The 21598-nt window shown below is 31.4% G+C and overlaps 4 protein-coding genes across 7 annotated transcripts; 2 read left to right on the top strand and 2 right to left on the bottom strand.

The window, feature by feature from the left end:
• Positions 1-7325: 7325 nt before the first annotated feature.
• LOC145975322 (dnaJ homolog subfamily C member 28) lies at positions 7326-9074 on the top strand. The gene is made up of 5 exons (XM_083105697.1): positions 7326-7637; positions 7729-7860; positions 7938-8024; positions 8092-8442; positions 8521-9074. Exons 1-5 carry the CDS (start codon positions 7518-7520, stop codon positions 8920-8922), a joined length of 1092 nt encoding a protein of 363 aa, XP_082961823.1. The 5' UTR covers positions 7326-7517; the 3' UTR covers positions 8923-9074.
• Gart (trifunctional purine biosynthetic protein adenosine-3 Gart) lies at positions 9009-15342 on the bottom strand. 2 transcript variants are annotated; one of them, XM_083105691.1, is made up of 17 exons: positions 13706-13888; positions 13337-13417; positions 13168-13257; positions 12841-13088; positions 12575-12774; positions 12285-12479; positions 12072-12202; positions 11782-11992; positions 11580-11715; positions 11235-11457; positions 10955-11149; positions 10586-10841; positions 10290-10493; positions 10050-10196; positions 9710-9978; positions 9348-9605; positions 9009-9247 (listed from the first exon to the last, which is right to left on the bottom strand). In XM_083105691.1, exons 2-17 carry the CDS (start codon positions 13415-13417, stop codon positions 9065-9067), a joined length of 3027 nt encoding a protein of 1008 aa, XP_082961817.1. In that variant the 5' UTR covers positions 13706-13888; the 3' UTR covers positions 9009-9064. The 2 variants fall into 2 exon arrangements, with proteins under 2 accessions (XP_082961817.1, XP_082961818.1); XM_083105692.1 differs by lacking the exons at positions 9009-9247; positions 9348-9605; positions 9710-9978; ... (1 more) ...; positions 10290-10493; positions 10586-10841 and adding an exon at positions 14866-15342 and having other exon boundaries at positions 11036-11166; positions 13706-13896.
• LOC145975323 (succinate dehydrogenase [ubiquinone] iron-sulfur subunit) lies at positions 14923-17035 on the top strand. The gene is made up of 5 exons (XM_083105698.1): positions 14923-15256; positions 15612-15862; positions 16166-16463; positions 16540-16662; positions 16787-17035. The coding sequence occupies exons 1-5, from the start codon at positions 15095-15097 to the stop codon at positions 16922-16924; spliced, it is 972 nt and encodes a 323-aa protein (XP_082961824.1). The 5' UTR covers positions 14923-15094; the 3' UTR covers positions 16925-17035.
• LOC145975321 (serine/threonine-protein kinase Chk2) lies at positions 16490-20800 on the bottom strand. 3 transcript variants are annotated; one of them, XM_083105696.1, is made up of 9 exons: positions 20566-20800; positions 20223-20339; positions 19476-19628; positions 19108-19380; positions 18768-19018; positions 18476-18679; positions 18219-18392; positions 17975-18139; positions 16490-17907 (listed from the first exon to the last, which is right to left on the bottom strand). In XM_083105696.1, the coding sequence occupies exons 3-9, from the start codon at positions 19621-19623 to the stop codon at positions 17692-17694; spliced, it is 1431 nt and encodes a 476-aa protein (XP_082961822.1). In that variant the 5' UTR covers positions 19624-19628; positions 20223-20339; positions 20566-20800; the 3' UTR covers positions 16490-17691. The 3 variants fall into 3 exon arrangements, with proteins under 3 accessions (XP_082961822.1, XP_082961820.1, XP_082961819.1); XM_083105694.1 differs by lacking the exon at positions 20223-20339 and adding an exon at positions 19773-20004; XM_083105693.1 differs by lacking the exon at positions 20223-20339 and having other exon boundaries at positions 20566-20799.
• Positions 20801-21598: the final 798 nt, after the last annotated feature.

The following is a 21598-nucleotide window of genomic DNA, read 5'->3' as shown; positions in this document are numbered from 1 at the left end:
TTACTTGAAAACCTAAAATTTATACACAACGCTATATCCATATTTAATCTACTATTAAATCTTTCTAGCATTATATATATAGACAATAATAATACCAATCCTAATAATGATAGAACATTTTTAACGAAGAAAAGAAAAGATACATTTCTCTCATCTAAATATATATTATTTAAATTAATTCGACGTTAAAGAAGCGTATCATCGTTGAATTACTACCGAAATCATTGCTTTCGGAAATTGCCAGGAAAACCTGAGATTAGTTCCTTCAATCTTACAATAAAAATTCCCAATTTTTAACAGGGCACCGAACTAGACGTCGCGAATGGATCTCACAAGAACCGATGAAAAATAATTCTCCATGATGAAAATCGTTTTGACTCCTTGGCGGTACGAGCTACGCAACTTTCATTAAAGTTTATTTAACGGAAGGAACAATGGTAACTCTTTTATTAAAACGACAATCTCGTCTAAGAACGCGAAAAAGAATGCGAAAAAGGATGCGAAAAGAACACGGTGTTTTCGCAACGGTAATTTATTAATTTATTTATGAATATTTTCCGATATGAAAAAAAAAATTCGTAAATACAAATATAACCAAAAAAAATAAATTATTAAATTCATAATAATTAACTCGCGATTCTATAATATCGAAGGTGATCGTTAAATTTTGTGAAGTTAATATTTAATCGTTGACTTATCACAAATCTTATCGAATCTTCACTCTCTTATTCGACATTTCTTTATATTTAATTAGCAATATTTAGGAATATTATCTGACGAGAGGGACAGCGATAAAATTCTTCTGTTAAAATGATAATCTTGTATAAGAACGCGAAGAGAACGCGGAAAGAACACGGTATTTTCGCAATCATAATTTAATAATTTATTTTAAGAATATTCAGTTCCTCTTTGACATGAAAATACAAACAGTTACTCTTTTATGAATATTCCAAAAATATATACTACAGAAACAAATACTTTAATTTAATGAATTACTATTATGTTAATTACTATTATGTAATCATTATACGTATACTTTCGATAATTTTTCGTGTAATTTACATAAGAATTTACAATCATAAATACAATTTCATATAATATAATTATAGTCATAATTGTATTGTATTTTACAATTAAAATATCAATGTTAGATATTATAATTAAAATACAATTATAACTATTTATAATTTACAATTAACAATTTACAAATTTATGATGCTATCAATATCAAATAATAATTCCATTTATTCAAATATTTAATAACATTGACATAATAATTTGATATTGATAGCATTAACATTTGGATTTAATATTATATTCGATTTAATACACATACATTTTTAAGTTTTAAAATAAAATATAACATGTTAAGATTTCTTAAACGTTAATAATTATGCAATTTCTTTAATATTTCTGAAGATAATTTTGATAATTTAAATTTCCCTTTTAAAACATTTTTATTTTTAAAACATGTTATATTCATTTTTACGTTTTTAAAAATAAATTCAACTTAATTAAAATAATTTTAATTTACCCCTAGGATTATTGGAATATTAAAAGAAAGAATGAATCTTACTTAATAGCCCTAACAACCCTACTATTAAAGGATTCTAATAATTTTAATAGCTCCAACAATCCTACTATAACAGAATTCTAATGATCTTAAGAGCCCTAACAACCCTAATATTAATAGAAGAATTCTAATGATTTTACTTAATAGCCTTAACAACCCTACTTCCTGATTAACTAAAATTATTCGAGATTTGAGGAACCTATCTCTAATCATCACCTCACCTAATCATGTATATATTTTAGTCACGTGCCCTAACCGCGTACCCTAACCGTACTCTTCAGGCCAGTTGAACCTACCTTTCGTTGATCCTGGCCACTTTCTTTCTCGATCTCTAATCAGAGATCGAAGAAGGAGATAATTACTCCTTCTTTTGCCGGATAATTACCGGCAAAAGAGCGTGAAATATTTATGCTCATTTAGTAACGATCGTTCGATTTCACGATCGTTCGTTAAATATTGAATATAACTTTATTTTAACTGAAATAAAGCCAAATTACTACAAATTTCTATAAATTATATTTTATAGTAAAATATAAAATTAATATGTGTATTTATCATATTACAAATTATTTAATTAATTAATCATTTGGCTTTATATTAAGTTAAAGTAAAGTTTAAAAACAATATCTACAAACAAATTCTACGATGGATGAGCTATGAGCAATTAGAAGATAAGTGCGTATTATAAGAATAAATTAGCATCAAAAATTGATAAAATTGGTAATTGTTAATGCGTGTCCTTTATTTAATAAATTAGACAAAATCTTTACAAAAAAATCTTTTCTTAATCTCTTCTTTTTTTAATTAATATTTCAATATATTTTCGCAATAGATGCAAAGCATAAGTTCGAAAGAACTTATTAAAATTATTTAATTTAATTGAATTAATTTAATTTAATTATTTAATTTAATTTATTTAATTTAATCCATCCTAGCTCATCCATTTTAAGGCAACGGATTTATCTACAATCTACAATCTACATCTACATCTACATCTACATCTACATCTGCAATCTCTACGAATCTGTTACCTTAAAGTTAAATAAAAGTTTTTTTCACTCACCGGCACTGATGCGCAACAGCGGAGTTGTTGTTATCGAAGCTAGTTGTCTGTAACATACAAATATAAAATTCATTTATAATAATGCTCACAAAATGCAATTAATATTTAAAAAAATTTTTATCGCGCGGAATTTTATATCCCATGTGTAAAATAATAAGCAGATAAACACGTATGGAAAAATTTTATAAATTTTTGAAACCGTTTTTTAAATAGAAAATTTTATATGACTTTTATAAAAATCTTTCTCTTTAATTCATTTAAATAATAAGATCGAATTATTGTTCGTTTATAACAAGTTAACGATTTATAACAATTAACATATAAATAATAGATATTCACCATCAGGTTGCTCCGCCGATGTAAGATGCCTCTCCCAGGCCTCCTCCTCCTCTCATGTTGTTGGCGCGCGATAACGACACTCCCGCACTCGCGAGCGATATTTTTATATCGCTATTTCCGCTATTTTACGCGCGATACTTAACGGTGTCCGCACTATTTCGGTACAATAAAAAATTTTCTATTTGATCGCGCGATGTATATACTTAATATGTATATACTTTGAACGGCACTCCCGGTTTCGGTACGAGCGAAAATCCCATTTCACTTACGAGATCAGCTTCGAGTCAACAGGTCGGGAATGCAACGATACAACGAGCAAGGACTAAGCCCAAACCGGAAAGAAGACGAAGCGATTAACGGAAATAGAGGAAAATGAAGTTCACCAACTCTTTTTCGCGCATAATTATCCTATCTCGTATCGAACCTGGACCCGCTAAGCACGATTTCAGGTGCTCCGCCCGGACATATTATGCCTCCCGCGGTTGCTATATGCTACACCAGGCTAGTAGACGGCAAAAGAAGAGGATATCCACATTTTTTAAATGCTAACATTCAGCAATTTAGAAAATGGGGAGGCAACCCCTTTTACCGAGCGAAAATCGTGCCTAGGGGAATCCACTCGACTCCTCGACAGGGTTAACACACGCAGTGCGTATGGCTGTAGACGAGCAAAGAGAAGGGACCCATTGACGACCATTCCGAGCAATCGATCAAGTTCTAACTAATTCGGGCCGAATCACTTGACGAAGCACGAAGCACGAAGCGCGAGTGTACGTTGTATAGTAACGTGTGCAAACTCGAAACATCCCAGTTAGTTGGCATCGGAAGTAGAGACTCGTGACAATAAATGAAATTGGGATTTTATATGAAAAAGTCCAAAAGTTCCGCGAAAACGCGACAACGCGAGAATACTGCAACGCGAAAACGCGGTAACGAAGCGCTTGCCGTCCGCGGCACGTTGACGGCACCGACGACGCGAAAGGGTACTTAGCTTCCCATTCAGGCACCTTAAAATTTATCATAAATAGAAAAATTTAAGATAAACCTCAAGGCACCATCCAAGTACTAAGCCCTCCCACCGCGACAAGGTGTACCCCATGGGAGGGTTATATTATATATAATTTTATATATAATATAATACATAATTTGAAATTTATTTTGTAATATAGTACATAAATTTAAATTCGCCAATATAAATAATAAATAAAAATATAAAAGATAAAAGAAAATCTATTATATAAAGCAATGTTCAAAATAATTGATTTTAAAACTAATTATTTTTAAAACTAATTATTATATTTTAATATTATAAATTTCGTAATTACAAAATAATTTATATTTCTTAGATATAAACTTTTAGAAATATGATAAATAAAAAAATTTCTATTTTTTTTATACATGAAATATTTAAATAAATATATTAATATGAAATGTTTTATAAAATATAAGAAGTAACTGAAAATATTAATTAATAAAAAATTTTATAAATGTTTTATAAATATTTTAAAATAAAATGGAATATTTTTTTCGGCATACGCTGACGTTCGTGCACTCGTAAATAATAACGCGATTTAAGGTGCACAAGAATTTTAATAAACCGCGAGTAACATACAAGAATTCAGAATAATCGTAAAATGGATCACAAATAGACGCGCGTCCGCACAGCTTGACAGCTGGGCTCAGATTCTTTGACAGTCGTTGTTTATAACAATATCTTGACATCGCGCGCGGAAACGACCTTCTTCGAAAGAATTCAACGGGAGACGAATACAGCGGGACGGGACGCGGGGACGCAACAATATAACAAATAATGAATGTGATAAATAATTTATATTAATGACTTACATCATATTTCATTGGTCCATCCATTTCCAAAATCTCCTTTTTTTTTTGCTTTCTTCGCTTTTTTCTCGTGGCACTTCAATCCTCGTTGCACTCATTTGAATTCCTCGTTGCACTTACATTCATTCACGAAAAGTTCCTCGTTGCACTTGCAATTGTGTTCAGAGAAAGAATTTGATAATATATGATACGTCTCACATCACTACTCAAGATATTCACTGCTCAAGAGCCACTGAGCGAATGATCGTAAGTCAGAAACATTACCGCGGTACTGTTTATATCGCCAAGGTTGACTATGTAAAGAAAGAATTTGATAATATGTGAAACGTCTCTCACGTCACTACTCAAGATCACTGTGCGAATGATAATAAAGCCGTGTAACATATTAACAATAGCGCGATACTGTTTATCAAGGTCGAACACGGTGTTATTGATAATTCTCTCGTTGCCGAAATATTTTCTGTAATATAAAATATTCGTGCGCGGAATATTAAATTATAGAAGCATTTTAATTTATTGATTAAGATTAATTGATTATTTATTAAACTATTCATCATGAAGTCTTTCGTTATACTAATTATTTGCATCTATAATTCGATTGTTTTACTTCGTGTTCTTTCACAATCCCCCCCCAAATTATATTTAGATTGTCAAGTAAAATGATAAAGTAACACGGATGGAATATATTTGTGACTCTAAGTATTAAAATAATAATTATTGTCCGTAAAGATTGCAAACATCGATGTGATTATTTAATATGTTGGATTCCTATCACATTAAATCGATTCTCGATTAAATTGTATATTAATATACAATTTAATCGAGAATCGATAAAATGATAGGAATACAAAATATTAAATAATCACTTCGATCATTGTGATCTTTACGGACAATAATAATTATTTTAATACTTAGAGTCACAAATATATTCCATCCGTGTTACTTTATCACTCTACTTGACAATCTAAATATAATTTGGGGGGGGGGAGGGATTCTGAGAAAACACGAAGTAAAACAATCGAATTACAGATGCAAATAATTAACGTAACGAAATGCTCCGTGATAAATTGTTTAATTAATAATCAATAAATTAAAGTATTTCTGTTATTTAATATATTTCGCGTTAGTGTATATTTTATAATATATAAAATATTTCAACGAATTGTCGATAACACGGTGTTCGACTTTGGCAATATAAAATATAAACAGTAGCACACTATACGTTACGGCTTTGTCATCATTCGCGCGGTGACTCTCGAGTAGTAAGGTAGTGGTGAGAAACGCTTCGTATATTGTAATTTTTCTACTAAATACGATTACGATTAGTATCGAAACATAATTTGCTATAAATATTAATAATTAAAAATTAATTAACTTTTGATAAACGACATGAAACTGTATCGCAACGATAAATATTTATCGAATCGTAATCAATCATTACTGCGAATAAAAATTGAAATAGGGGATACATGAAAGATGACAAGAGAATTAAATATATTATGATCTTTTGATCATCGATGCTTATTATAATATTTCTTTAACAATATTAGAATTAAATATATTTCTTGTTTAATTAACCAGGATTGAGAAAATTTAAAGCATTGGTCGAAATATATTTAATTCTAATATTGTTAAAGAAATATTATAATAAGCATTGATGATCAAAAGATCATAATATATTTAATTCTCTTGTCCCCTTTCATGTATTCCCTGTTTCAATTTTTATTCGCAGTAATGAATGATTACGATTCGATAAATATTTATCGTTGCGATACAATTTCATGTTTATCAAAAGTTAATTAATTTTTAATTATTAATATTTATAGCAAATTATGTTTCGATACTAATCATAATCGTGTTTAGTACAAAAATTACAATATACGAAGCGTTTCTCATCACTACTTTATTACTCGAGAGTCACCGTGCGAATGATGACAAAGCCGTGATATGTATAGCGCGCTTGCTATACGTCGCCAAGGCCAAACATGATATTATTGATAATTCTCTGCCGAAATATTTTACGTACTACATAAACACGCGGAATTTTAAATTATAGAGGTATTTTATTTTAAATTAATTATTAAACGATTGATATATCACGGAACCTTTTGTTATGCTAATGATTTGAATTTATTCGATTGTTTTACCGCGTTTTTCCGAAGTCAAATTTTATAATATTTAGTTTTGCATTTTAAAAGACTGACTTAGAGCGAACTAAATAAATAAATAAATGATGTTGAGAAAAAGAAAAAGAAGACACATAAATAAATAAATAAATAATAGCGTGAAAAGAGAGAACATACTAATATTGTTATATAATAAATTATTATTAATTAAATTATTTATATTTTTATTTATATTATTTATATTATCAGAGGGACATATGTGTTACCCTCTGAGAACATTCGTGGACATTGGTTTTGTAGTTCATGTCCACGTTTTTAGTGTCCACAGAGGGAGTATCGCTTCCAGGGATCATCTAAAAACGGGTCATGACATCTCTCAGTCTTCTCTCTGATATATATATGTTGTTTTGTAATCATGCGAGAGGAAATAATTGATATAAAATAATTTTACGACCGACGTTCGTACTTATGTACGTACTTCGGTGAAATAATTTATGCAATTATATGAGGTGATGTGATATAGAGAAATTATATATAATAGTAAACAATATATAAATAACTTGTTTTAAAAATCATGCTATCCTTGAATCGATTGTATTCTAAGCCAGAAACTTATTTAATGTATAAACCATGCGCTAACTCAATCTTGTTCAAGAGATTCAAGTATCAATTCAATTCCAAACATTCTTCAAAGGTATATACACGTCTAATGTTAAATATCACAATTTCATAATTTGTACTGAGAATTTATAAAATACAACATACTCTCTAACTTATGTTTATAGAAGTTATATGAAATACTTGGTGTAGCAGAAGATTGTGAGGATGAGACTCTAAGATTGGCGTTTGTACATCTGGCAAAACGATTTCATCCGGATAGTGGAACACCAGAAGCTAATGCTGTTAGATTTTCCGAAGTAAATATTATATTAATTCTTAAGATATATTAAAAAATATCTACTTTTCTTTATTATCATGCAATTGTTTAAAATAGATTGAAAGTGCCTATAGAGAAATTCGAAAAATTAGAAACATTCAGAAGGATGAAAAAATATCGGAAGTGGAAGATTTTGATATAAAGGTAACTATCTTTTTTCTTATATATTATATAAATATACATACATGCCAATATATGCTTTTATTTTAAGCATACAGCACCACAGCATCGTCATTATTTAACCTTTGATGTAGGAGTTGGCACACCAAGCAAAAGACAACGACTACACACAATACAAAGAGCTCAGACAGCAGTTGATAATGTAATGGAACATAGATTGAAGAAATTGCAAGCTGAAGAACGCAATACATTAATTGGAATGGACAAACAAAGAGCCAAGGATATTAAAACTCGCTATGGTATGGATCGTTTAGTAGAGGACTTAATTCAGGAGGCAATGAACAAAGGTGAATTCAGTGATTTACCTGGAATGGGAAAACCATTGAACACTACAAGTGTCAGAAATCCTTATGTCGATTTTGTAACTCATAAGTTAAATCAGGTATACAATAGAAATATAGAACATTAATTTTAATAGTTTGAACACAATTAATTCACTTTTGCTGATTTGCAATTATAGATATTGATAGATAATGGATTCACTCCAGAATGGATACAATTGTCAAAGGAAATCAGAGAAGAAACTGAAGAATTAAAAAAGAGACTATCAGAAATACGCAATGATATAGGAGAACTGCCATTAACTCCAGAAGATGAATCGATATGGGAGAATAATTTGAAAAAATTTGGAACTACAACAAAGCAGATAAATAATAAAATTGATAAATACAATTTGTTGGTGCCCATACTCCAAAAACAAATGCTTCATATCAAATTAGATGAACTTGCTAAGAAAATATTATTAATACCACCTAAAACTATCAAGAAATATGCAGATACAAGTCACAAAGATTCGAATCTAAGTATATCTCAAGACTTGTTTAATTTTATAAGTGATTTGTTTAGTAAAAAAATTACTTAGAATGTGTGATATAAATATTGTAAAATTAATTGTATATATATATGTACATATATATCGAATAATAGGATTAAGAAAAAGTAATAATATAGAAAATATAATTTCTATTATTTAAATTTTAATGTATAATATATATATTCTTTAATTAATTCCAACAGAGAGTGCCATCTTCTTTTAATTTTATACGACCAGTTGCCAAATACTTTAAAGCACGAGGATAAATTCGATGCTCCGCCGCCTTTACGCGTTCTTGCAGAATTTTTTCAGTATCATCCGGAAATACAGGTACTGCTTCTTGTTCGACAATTGCCCCCGAATCAATATCAACCTATAAAATATTTATTAAGAAAATATTAAACAATGAGCTAGAACTGTCTTTTTATCTATTATAATTAAACTAAATAAAAATCGAATTCCCTCATTCTCACCTCGACAAAATGCACAGTACAACCCGACACGCGTACACGCGCCGCTAAAACGTCCTTGTGCGCGTTTGCTCCTTTGAAAGCTGGTAGAAGACTAGGATGAATATTTAACATAGCTCCTCTCCAATGTTTCACGAAGTGCTCCGAGAGAATTCGCATAAAACCAGCCAGACATACTATTTCTACTCCAGCAGTGTTAAGTTCCACATTCATGGCTGCATCAAAAGACTCGCGATTTGGATAATCACTATGTTTAATTACCTATGAATTAAATCAGTAAAAATTATAAAAGAATGTAGCATTGCAATTTTTTTTTATTTATGACAAGTTATCTATCTCTCTGTGACATATATATATTAATTTACCACTGTTTTAATGCCGGCTTTTTCAGCACGTTTTAATCCTTCTACTCCAGGCTTATTGGAAATCACTAAAACAATTTCTGCTCCAATGTTCTGAGACGAGTCCTGAGTGGCATTAATTAATGATTGAAGATTTGTTCCACTCCCAGATATTAGAACAGCTACTCTCTTAAGAGGTTTGCTTAATGTTGCAATCAAATTAGGAACATATTGTTTCATTTCTACCTCGAAGACTTTTTCAAAGTTTTCCACGTGTATTTTAGCCCGACTATCTGTATTAACAAATATATAAATTAAGGCAATTAACGAGCTTTTGTTATATTTATAGCAAAAAGTTTCTTACTACAATATGTATTCGCGTTTCCAATAATTACAGGATTTTCGTCCTTTAATTTATTTAAAATTTTAGTCCTGTCTTTTTCGGAACATATCAAAACGGCGCCAATTCCACAATTAAATGTTCTTAACATTTCATGTTTATTGATTCCACCTATTCAAAAAAATGCACATATTTCAATTAACATTTATGTCAATTATATTACGCATTTGTAATTAGAAAAAAATAAACTAATAATATACTCACCAATCGCTGCTAGCCAACTAAAAATTGGTAAAATATTCCATTTGGTTGCATCTAAAGTTACACCCAAATGACTTGGTAAAATTCTTGGTATGTTTTCTATAAGACCGCCGCCAGTGATATGCGCGAATCCTTTCACTAGATTTGTTCTTAAAGCGGGAACGACACTTTTTACGTAAATCTTTGTTGGTTGCAACAGTTCTTCGCCTGCAGTGTATACCTCTTATTACATGCTGTCTTATGATATAAAAACTTAATATTAATAAAAGAAATCTTGTAGCTTAAAAATTTGTCTCTACCGATAGTTCGATTATTTCTTGAAAAAGGTGCGACATCGGAATAACTTTTATCGGCGAGTTTCAAAACTTTTCGCACCAAACTGAAACCGTTACTGTGCACGCCACTGGATGGAAGACCGATCACCACGTCACCTTCCTCAATATCGTCTACTCGCGGCAGCAAATTGCCTTTTTCAACTGCGCCCACCGCGAAGCCAGCCAAATCGTATTCTCCCTCGCGATACATGTCGGGCATTTCAGCTGTTTCTCCACCAATCTGAAAGATATGATAAATTTTTAGAAATAATCACGAAAATATTCTGAATAGATGTACACATAAATTCACACAAAAATATTAGACAGAGGTCTAAATTATATATTGAAAGTTACCAAGGAACATCCCGCTTGCCTGCAACCTTCGGCTATTCCATTTACGACCTTCGCGGCCACTCCAACGTCGAGTTTACTGCAAGCGAAGTAATCCAGGAAAAACAATGGTTCCGCATTGTGCGCGAGGACATCGTTCACGCACATGGCAACCAAGTCTATGCCTACCGTGTCGTGTTTATCGCATTCGATCGCTATCTATAAAGGAAAGATTTCTGATCATTTATGAATATAATAACGGATCAATTTTGATAATAATTTTATTCAAATTTGAGAGATTTACCTTTAATTTAGTACCGACACCATCGGTGCCGGAAACTAGAATAGGGTCGTTGTAACCCGCGGCTTTGACATCAAAGAGACCTCCAAATCCTCCTATAGTGCCTAGAACACCAGCGCGTTTCGTAGAGCAAGTAGCTGGTTTGATGACAGATACGAGATGATCGCCGGCGTCAATATTCACACCGCTAATTTTGTATGTTAAATTTCCCTTCTGCAAAATAGATCTGAAGCATTCGACTGTTAATCTTGTTAATTAAAAATATTAATATTAATATAAATAAATAAATATTATTTTCTCTTTTTATGATACGAGAATGATTACAAGAATCAATCGAATATTATATACCTAGCAATTCCTTTATGCGCAATATCCGTTCTGAATTGCTTTCCATCAAACATTATGTGGTGAGCAGCTTGGGTGGCCTTAGCTGTTGCCATTGCTAATGTAGGCGCTACATTGACAGTGATGAGGACTCTTCCACCTGTAAAATATAATACATTATAATTATTTGAATGTTTATTTAAATGTCTTTTACTATTATAATTACCATTAGTTACTAATTCGTCTTCCGATGAAACGGCTGTGCCGCAATGAAAAACAAAGCAGCTCTCTTTACGCATTACTTCGTCAATGCCTGTTATAATTTGACCCTTGGACGAGGACGCTGGATAGCCACGAGATGCTAAAATCACACCTACAGCGGATACATTCTCTCGCCAGGAAACAAGAGACGCGCTTAAAGTTTCTTCGCAGCAAGCCTATAATTATAGATATATTAACAATGCAGAAAAACAAGATGCCATATACATATATGATTTATAACAATTAATATTAAACCTCCATAATCGTAAACAGATCTGATGTCAACAGTGGTAACAGAACTTCTGTTTCAGGATCTCCAAATCTGCAGTTAAACTCTAAGACTTTTGGACCATCTTCAGTCAGCATTAAACCAGCATACAATACACCTGAATAATATTTATATTGTATATAAATTATATACACATATAATATCTAGTATATGTAATTGTTGATAAATAAATAACAAACCGACAAATGGAATATTTTCTTTTCTAAGTCCATTCACAGCTCTCTGGAGAATATTTATTTTCACCTGTTCATATTCTGTTTCACTTAGCAGTGGACACGGGCAATATGCACCCATTCCACCTGTGTTTGGGCCTACATCTTCATTGAAGATTCTTTTATGATCTTGTGCAGGCATCATAGGTACAACAGTTTTACCTAATTATCAATAGAATTTAAAGAAAGACTTATATTTTTCATTAAAAAAAAATACAAATTTTTACATATGCAATTTTAAATAAAATGTTACTTACCATCTGTAAAAGCAAGTACAGATACTTCTTCACCTTCCAAGAGTTCCTCGACAACAACAGTTTCACCAGCAATTCCAAATTTCTTATCGTTTAAAATCTCATCTATTGTATGACAAGCTTCCTGCTGATCTTTTGCCACTACAACACCTTTACCAGCTGCTAAACCTGAGGCTTTCACTACAAGTGCCTTAAAAGATGCACTATAACAAAGAAAAATAGGATTTTGTTTTATCAAAATATTCCTCTTTGAGAAATTCTTTACTTACGTCTTAACAAAATTCTTTGCATCTGCTGCAGATGTAAAGCTTTGCCATCTAGCAGTAGGAATATTATTTCTATCCATAAATTGCTTGGCCCAGTTTTTATTAGCTTCAATCTGGGCTGCTTGCTTCTGCGGTCCAAAACATCTCACTCCTACATTTTTTAAATCATCTGCTAATCCCTGAGCCAAAGGATCCTCTGGTCCAACCACAACAAGATAAACATTATTATCTTTACTCCACTTGGCAATTTCCTATGAGAAGAACGCAATATATAAAAAAATTGAATCTAAAAAAAATTGTGTACATATATATATGTATATTATTATGTACCTTAATATCCTTAATATTTAAGTCAATTAATTGTACTTTATCCACTTGTTTTATACCAGCATTCCCAGGAGCAACTAAGATTTCTCTTACCTATACCAAATAGAGTGATTATTATTTTAGTTTCTACATAAGATTCATCTTTGTAATTTTCATTGATCGATTCACTTACATGTGGTGACTGAGACAATTTCCAACAAATGGCATGCTCCCTGCCACCGCTGCCAATCACCAAAACTGTATGCTCCATCATCTGCAAAAATGAAAGATTCACACATTTCAACTAATAATAGTCACACAAGTATTTACACATGCAAATTACTTATTTGACATAATTAACACAAGTTAATCATAAATATTTATATATACAATTTTTTATTTTTGATTGTGAAGCACTAACAAATGTAACACATTAATATCTAAATTTCATATTTTTCGAAATAAAAACATATTTTAAGTTCTATTACTTATTAAGTTTAGCGCAATTGATTATTTATGATTTACTTTTTTTCAAATTCGCTGTCAGAATGAAAACACTGACCGGGAATATTGTTGGAAATTTTTCTGACCATGCACGTGGGATGCCACAGGTGGTCGGAAGATCGCGAATGCGCTCGCGCGACTACTCTCGTCAAAGGCGATCAACATGAGATAATTCATCACCAATCGCTTGCCTTACGCAATGGAAGCGGCTCCGCTTCGCGGGGATCCGTAATAACACGCGTTATCATACTGTGACGTATAATAATAATATAAGAAACACCCATGCTCAGTAAAATTATTCGAAATCGTTATCTCTTTTTTTTCACATGTTACAAAATTATAAGAAGATTATTATTTTCTTGCATGTATTACGAGGGATATCCATAATATGTAGAGTTGCAAACGTGATTATGACGTTACAAAATACTTATTAAGAAATTTAATGATAAACATTCTTTATTTATATATGTATGTATTTTTCAATATAATCAGAACTGTCAAGAACTTTGTTCCGAGACTTGATAAATTTCTATCCAGTATTCAGATGATTATGTTGAAAATTAAATACATGTATATGTAACTAGGTTTTATTACTAGATTTGTTATAAACATTTTATAAAATTATTAATGTATTTAAATTTATATTTTTGGAAGTCCCTCGTTATTTTCTTTTTTTAATCAACTAATAAAAATTTGAGAGTTCTTATAAGTTTCTTCACGATAGAAATAAGGAAAATGTAGCTTTAACACATGTGTTATTTTAGTTATTAAATTTTTATACAAATATGTTATTGCTTTGTAGGGGAGCTCGATATAATGTTCGATGATGAAATTATTTCGAGATTACTTGACAGTTGTGAGGTCACTTACGTCAGTCTTATCGCACGATTGTTGAAACTTGTTTGTATTACAACTACATTTTCCTCGAGAATACAATCTAAATTTTTCCATTAAATTTTGAAAATAGCTTTGAGAATCAACGATTTCAACGAGAATCAATATAGGAATTAATTAATCATAACAAGAATTTTTTAACGCATGATAAATAACAATCAGTACAAATTAATTTATTTTGCAAAGCTAATAAAAATGTATCTTATAAAAAATGTATCGAAATCGATAAAAATATGGAATATTTCATTATTAAAAACCATTATTATTGAGCTTTTTCTTGAGAAAGAGTTTATATAATAAATAAATTTCGATTTAAACTTTAACTCGAAAATGCAGTATAAATCGATGAAACGCTGATGACATAAATTCGACCGTCCATGAAGTTTGTCCGCTCGATGATATTTTGTTCGCGTAGCATTCGCATTTCTTCAGGATATACGATATATGCGACTGCGACAAGACGTAATGATCAAAATTGCGCGACGCGATATCGCAAATAACATATTATCCTCGAGATAATATTGTGGAGACAATCGTGTGACAAGGGTGTATCATGAATCACGGCGGATTCATAAGCCGGTTTTGCGGATTCGCGCATCGATTTCGCGGATCGAGGTTGTCATCGACCTCAGCCGAAAAGATTCCACAGTCCGAGGTAGAAGCGGCTATAGCAGCCGACATCGCGGGTGTCACAGCATGCAAAACGCCTCCAACAGTTAGTTCTACGCTTCAACGTTTACAAGAAAATATAAACTATATCCTCCCCTAATTTATAGGAAAATATAAAAATTTTCCCAAAGAATTTTTCAAATAAGAACGATGTGTTTTATATTTCTAAAGAACGAATCTATTAAATATTAATTCCATTTCATTGATAAATTATGACCTCAATCTAGCCAAAATGTCTAAGATTTATTTAGTGTAACTTGGCATATATATTAATTGTAAAATTCTTAAATGCTCAATGTATAAAGAGGATCTCTCCTCAAGTCTTTTAAAAAATCTTTATCGGAAAGAGATCGGCACATGAGCTTGGAGGCGGTCTATTATTCAAAATCGTCCTTTCGTAGGCGGCAAAGCTTGCACCGAGACTACAAATTGTCCGTGTCTACCGATGGAATCCGGAAACGCCAAATGTAAAGCCATACATGCAGCAGTTCAGCGTGGATCTGAATAAATGCGGCACAATGGTGCTAGATGTGCTGGGATTGATCAAGGCGCAGCACGATCCGACATTGTCCTATCGGAGATCCTGTCGCGAGGGCATCTGCGGATGTTGCGCGATGAACATAGACGGTGTCAATACCTTGGCTTGCATAACGTAACAATCGTTCTAAAATTTTTGCCAATATACACTCGATATAATAGACATTTTAAGGATTTTCTGGATTTGTGATTCCTCTCTCGAGAATCTTATTAGTATATCTTCGGTGATTTAAATATTTACGAACCGAAAGCTTGGGATTTTGGAGATGCGGATGTCTGAAATTTAAAGGGGGATTATGTCAATATTTTACATATATTACATACATTTCCACAAAAATTACTTTTAGCGATTTTATCAAAATTTAAAAAAAGTTATTTCTAAGATAAATAACATTTGAAACTACCTGTGAATCATTAGAAAAGTAAAAGAATCTCCGCAACCGTTGGTAATCTATCCTCTGCCACATGCGTACGTGATCCGGGACTTGGTGCCGGACATGGAACAGTTCTTGGAACAATTTCGGCAAATTGATCCGTATTTAAAGCGACCGGGCGAGGACAATTTCCTCGGTATGCGACAAATCTTGCAGAGCCCGAGGGATAGGAGTAAGCTCGACGGCTTGTACGAATGTATATTGTGCGCGTGTTGCACATATTCTTGTCCCCCTTATTGGTGGCTGGGTGATAAATATCTGGGACCTGCGGTTCTATTGCAGGTAACGTGGAAATAAATGCAACATCCCTCATGATAATTTTTCTATAATGACACACCAATACACATATACATGTTAGGCATATAGATGGGTGATAGATTCACGAGATATGGCACATAAAGAGAGACTGGCAAAGCTACGAGATTTTTATTCGGTTTATCGATGCAAGACGATTTTCAATTGCACCAAGACATGTCCGAAGGTGAGTAAATCGTTACTCATTATTTTTTTTCTCGTACAAGATTTTCTAGTTTCTCTAAAAGAAAAGAAGATAAAATGTATAGATTAGTTCTACGCATTTGTCGATATTTTTTCGTATCTGATAGGGTTTAAATCCGGGAAAAGCGATAGCGCAGCTGAAACGTCTATTAGCAGGACTTATGAAGAAAGAAAAACCAGATCTCGAGACAACGCTTCCAAATCCCTGTCACGGCGAAGAGCAATATCCCTGTAGAAAGGAGTAAAAAAAATAAATAATTAGAGACATTTGTTCGTTCTCTTTATTGTATAATGCTATCTATTATTTTGAATAAAGATGCTCACATTTTTATAACGCGATAATAAAGTGCTTTGTTACTATATGAAAAGTAATATAAATCTATAATAATTATATATTTATTATAAAATTAAACATTTTCCATGGCACTAAATGCGTGTATGAAACATTTTATTTTTTATTACTCTTAAAATTTTCTAAACGAAAATTTTATTTAATAGGTAAGTCAGTACTTATATATATATATAATACTGGTCAAAATAATCTTCACAGTTAACGTTATTACACATCTATTTTATAAAGGTACTCTGTGTTATAAGTTAAATCACAAATATTGTACTCGTCAATTTAAGATATGTCAAAAAATAAAAATATTTAAATATATCGCGAAAAATATGCGTTATGTCTTATTCAACTATTTAATTATTTCGTTGTCTTATATCTCTATTTCATTGTTCTCTTTTTCATATTTAATATCAAAGTTAATCACAGATATCTACTTTGTATCTTATGTGAGATCATTATATATGAATAATCTAACCGATGAACAGAACTGTTTGAACAGAAACTGTTTTTTTTTTAATAGGTAACATCAATGCCTATCATAACATAATCAACGAGACATCAAATCCCGTCGAAAGGAAAATGCTGCTTTTTGCTCTCCTTTACACTTTTTTTTACTCGCGAAAAATCAATGTAACATAATTCTTATCATAAACTTTCAAATATTTTCTCTCACACTAGAAACCGTGCACGTTTTATTATGATATTTGGATCAGCCTCATGGTGATTTTTTAAGACGTTCAAAGGTGGCACATTCTCATCAGTCTCCACAGTTGATATCAGCTTATCTACTTCTTCTCGCATATGCGGATCTCTTAACCAGGGATGTAATAAAACTCTTGTCACTGTTATACGTTTTTTTGGATCCACTGTCATCATACTTTTGATCTAAAATCGCGCGAAATTGTAATAATTGGTTGCAATTAATGTGAGTATAATTGTTATTATTACATACCAGCTCTATAGCATCACACGATACGTGCCCAAAACGCGATGATGGAAATTCGTACCTTCCACGTCTTATCTGTTGCTCTAAAGTGATATTATTGTTATGAGCATTAAAGGGAACTATGCCGCTTAAAGAAGCATATAGTATCACACCTAAACTCCAAACATCAACCTAAAAGAATTTCAATACAATGAAGACAACACTTTCATAATTTGCCACAATTATTCATTAGAAAAATGTAAATACACACTTGGTTTGTATAAGAGACACATCCTAGGTTTGCTAGGATTTCAGGAGCAACATACATAGGAGTTCCACAAAATGTTTTCATCATAGTCTTGGCATCTACTAACTTTGACATACCAAAGTCTGATACTTTGACTAAAGGAGTGTCGGAATTGTTTTTCAGTAATATATTCTCTGGCTATGTAAATTTATACAAATTCATTATACAATGTAATTAATACATATCGATAAAATATTAAAGAAATAATGTTTTAACAATACCTTCAAGTCTCTATGTGTGATGCCTTGCTTATGAAGATAATGAACAGCGAGTACAACTTGATAGAATATCAATTTTGCCAATGGTTCGGATAATTTACCTTTACTTTTTATTTTATCAAATAGTTCTCCACCTTCCATCAGTTCAAGAATAATATACATTGTTGTTGGTGTATCATAGATATCTTCCATTTGAATAATACAAGGCTAAAACAGAAATTTTTGCTTTTTTATCAATATTAATCAATATTAAATTATGAAGATACAAAATAAATATGTCACAGGTATAACTTACATGCTTCAACTTCTTTAATATTTCAACTTCATTCCTGATATTACTAGAACTATTATATCCAATATTACCATTGTTTAGGTCATTTATCTTTATAATTTTGACAGCAAATTGTTTAGAACCATCCTTTGTAAATAGTTGTCTTACTTCTCCACAAGCACCAGCTCCTAACTTGCGTCCAAGTGCATAGCTTTGCTTTAATCGCAATGGTAATTCGCAATTATTGTCAGACATAGTATTCATAAATACATAAACTGTAAAGATTATGAAAGATTGTCACTTTTGTTATCTGTATGTCTCTTATATAATTTTTATAATAAATTCAAGTGCAAAAAGTGGTTACTTGAAAATCTTTGCTGAGCTACAGCTATTTCAGAGTTATTTGTAATAATGACACGATTTCCGCGTCCAACTTTGATTTTGTCAACAAATGTTCCATTGTGACTCATATCTTCAAGATATACCACAAACTCGTTACTATTATTAATACGTTCTCTAACTATGCGAAAATGTACTTTGCTGATCACATTCAAATATCTTGGCTGGAGTTCGTTATTGGTAAGAATAATGTCACAGCTCATGGAGCGTCCTAAGGTATAGGATTCTCTAATTAATTCTGTAAAATAAGGGATAATATTTCTTTCAATGCTGATACATACATTTCATTATTAGATGTGTTATTTTTATTTTTTAGAGATATACGATCCCTACCTAGACTTCTAAAGGTTATTTGTTTGGGACAAAGTCTTCCCCAGACGACTAATGTTGGCTCTTGGCTCAACACTTCTTGCGATTGTGTCAAAGCATCTGCGTTTTGAGTATCGGGCAGACTGCAGGGGATCTGTTCTTGTGACGCCATTCTGTCTGTATCGCGAGAAAAAGCGAAAGATTTATTATTCAAGAGTCGTCAGAATACAAAGATAACTCATTCTAGTACACAGATTTAAATAAACGAAGAGAATTTAAATGCAAGATTGAAGCAAAGGAAGACGTTCGAAAGAAACTTACTCAAAAGTGAATTTGTACTTGTTTCAATTTTAAAAAATTATAATGAAATATCGGCGTGATATTTTTCGCCAAATACACGTATGACACAACAGACAATGTTTTCTTTCGCACACGTGCTCAAAGTATCGGGGATAAAGGGACAAATTTCGCGCAGGCGTAGAAGCAAACACTATTACGTCTCAATTACGTATATATTATTTCGTTGCAATGAAGGATATATGTCATTAGAATCCTTGTCGAAAAAAAAAAATGGAAAATATTAATGCTTATACTTAATATATAGCTTACATTAAATATATGATACGTATCATTAACATAAGGTATAATAAAGAAGTGTTTTTTAAATTTAAGTACTCTCAATTTTGATAATTTTATTACAAGTCTTAAAACAAACGCTCTATCACGTATACGTTAAAATAGGTCATGTATTCAATGACACAATTCACGTACATCAAAATTCCAACGAGATTTGTTTTCATCTTCCAACACTGAATCAAGTATCTCCTTCCACCCTAACAAAAGTATCATATTCCACGAGAAAAAGGATGCCGTCCTTCGTAAACACTTCTTAAAAAAATATCTGAATATCTTAGAAAATTGATAAAAATGTCATAATATTCGGTGACATCGCAAAATGCAAAAGATATTGTTCATACAAGAGATGAGCAGTAACCCTATTTTTCAAAAATAATTCCTAATCTCTCTCCACGAAATTTTGTCTGTTTATCTTTCCAATGGCTTTTTTTCAAATTGTGCGCATTAATATTAACTTATTTTAATTAGCAAGACTTACCCAGCCTCTAATCGTTCGGATTTCTCGATTTATAGCAGCCGCCAAGATTCTCACGTGTCCCCTCTTTCATAATCTGCGCATATCACTCCTACAATGTCCTACATTACATCTCTCATATATAAGAGATTTGTGCTTTGTAGGTGAATTCTTGCCTGTTTTGTTTTTTCTTCTTTCTTTCTCTCCAACTTCTGAATGTATGTCTATCTTATTTTATCCCATTCTAATTCAGCTATAAAGAATTTAATAATACACACTGCTACTGCGCATGCGCAAAAAAAACGATAAAATGAAGTATCTCTCAATGTATTTGTTTTTGCGATGTAACCTTACATCGATAAATTAGGATCGATATTACCAATTGTAAATAGCGTGTGATCTTTATTATCGACAGTTATTAAAGAAAACAATTACGTATTTCTCCCATTATGATATATCCCTTCAATCAATTAAAATCAGATAAGATTTATAATAATTTTTTAAATATAATATTTTAATATTTAAACTAATCTAACAATCTTTTTAATTGATTGAAAGGAGAGAGGTACTATAGTGCAATCATATATATTGTTTCTTAAGTAATAAGATTTTATCTTTTCTATGCTTAAAATTATAAGTTGTTTTTCTTTTGAAAGATATTTACAAATTATTGAAATTAAAGAAATCAATATTAATACATATTATCACAATTTGTTGCAATCTCTGTTAGAATCTTGATAAAACATATTTATTTTTCTACGAGGAACTTGTAATTTTTTATAGGATCTTAATAAATTTCTGCCAATTGTATATATCACAAATGACGAAGGGTACTTTATTGTAAATCTACTTGTTGGTATCATCTCCCAAGCAGGTAGAAAGCAAGTCACAGAAGCTATCATGAATCTTATGAAAGGCGCGACAGCTACACATAATTTTTTTAAATTACATCATCTCTACGTATAAACACGCACAATAGATGTTTGGTATGCGTTTAACTTACAATACTACATTGCTCTAATAATTTTTGTCCTATTATACTATATAAAATACTGTC

Source organism: Camponotus vicinus, unplaced genomic scaffold, assembly GCF_025532165.1.
Source record: "Camponotus vicinus isolate PSW18456_S1 unplaced genomic scaffold, iyCamVici1.0 SCAF_8, whole genome shotgun sequence".
In the NCBI taxonomy this organism is placed as follows: domain Eukaryota; kingdom Metazoa; phylum Arthropoda; class Insecta; order Hymenoptera; family Formicidae; genus Camponotus; species Camponotus vicinus.
This window is presented reverse-complemented; position numbering and strand designations above follow the sequence as displayed.

Coding starts and splice junctions, on each gene's coding strand:
- LOC145975323 (XM_083105698.1), top strand. CDS start 15,095: ATGAATCACGGCGGATTCATAAGCCGGTTTTGCGGATTCGCGCATCGA. Junction 15,257..15,611: donor CATGCAAAACGCCTCCAACA/GTTAGTTCTACG, acceptor GTCCTTTCGTAG/GCGGCAAAGCTTGCACCGAG. Junction 15,863..16,165: donor AATACCTTGGCTTGCATAAC/GTAACAATCGTT, acceptor GTGAATCATTAG/AAAAGTAAAAGAATCTCCGC.
- LOC145975321 (XM_083105696.1), bottom strand. CDS start 19,623: ATGGCGTCACAAGAACAGATCCCCTGCAGTCTGCCCGATACTCAAAAC. Junction 18,393..18,475: donor TCACACATAGAGACTTGAAG/GTATTGTTAAAA, acceptor AAATTTACATAG/CCAGAGAATATATTACTGAA. Junction 17,908..17,974: donor CGTGTGATGCTATAGAGCTG/GTATGTAATAAT, acceptor GCGCGATTTTAG/ATCAAAAGTATGATGACAGT.
- Gart (XM_083105691.1), bottom strand. CDS start 13,417: ATGATGGAGCATACAGTTTTGGTGATTGGCAGCGGTGGCAGGGAGCAT. Junction 13,089..13,167: donor TAAATATTAAGGATATTAAG/GTACATAATAAT, acceptor TTCTTCTCATAG/GAAATTGCCAAGTGGAGTAA. Junction 12,203..12,284: donor AGAAAATATTCCATTTGTCG/GTTTGTTATTTA, acceptor AATATTATTCAG/GTGTATTGTATGCTGGTTTA.
- LOC145975322 (XM_083105697.1), top strand. CDS start 7,518: ATGCTATCCTTGAATCGATTGTATTCTAAGCCAGAAACTTATTTAATG. Junction 7,638..7,728: donor ATTCCAAACATTCTTCAAAG/GTATATACACGT, acceptor TTATGTTTATAG/AAGTTATATGAAATACTTGG. Junction 7,861..7,937: donor ATGCTGTTAGATTTTCCGAA/GTAAATATTATA, acceptor TGTTTAAAATAG/ATTGAAAGTGCCTATAGAGA.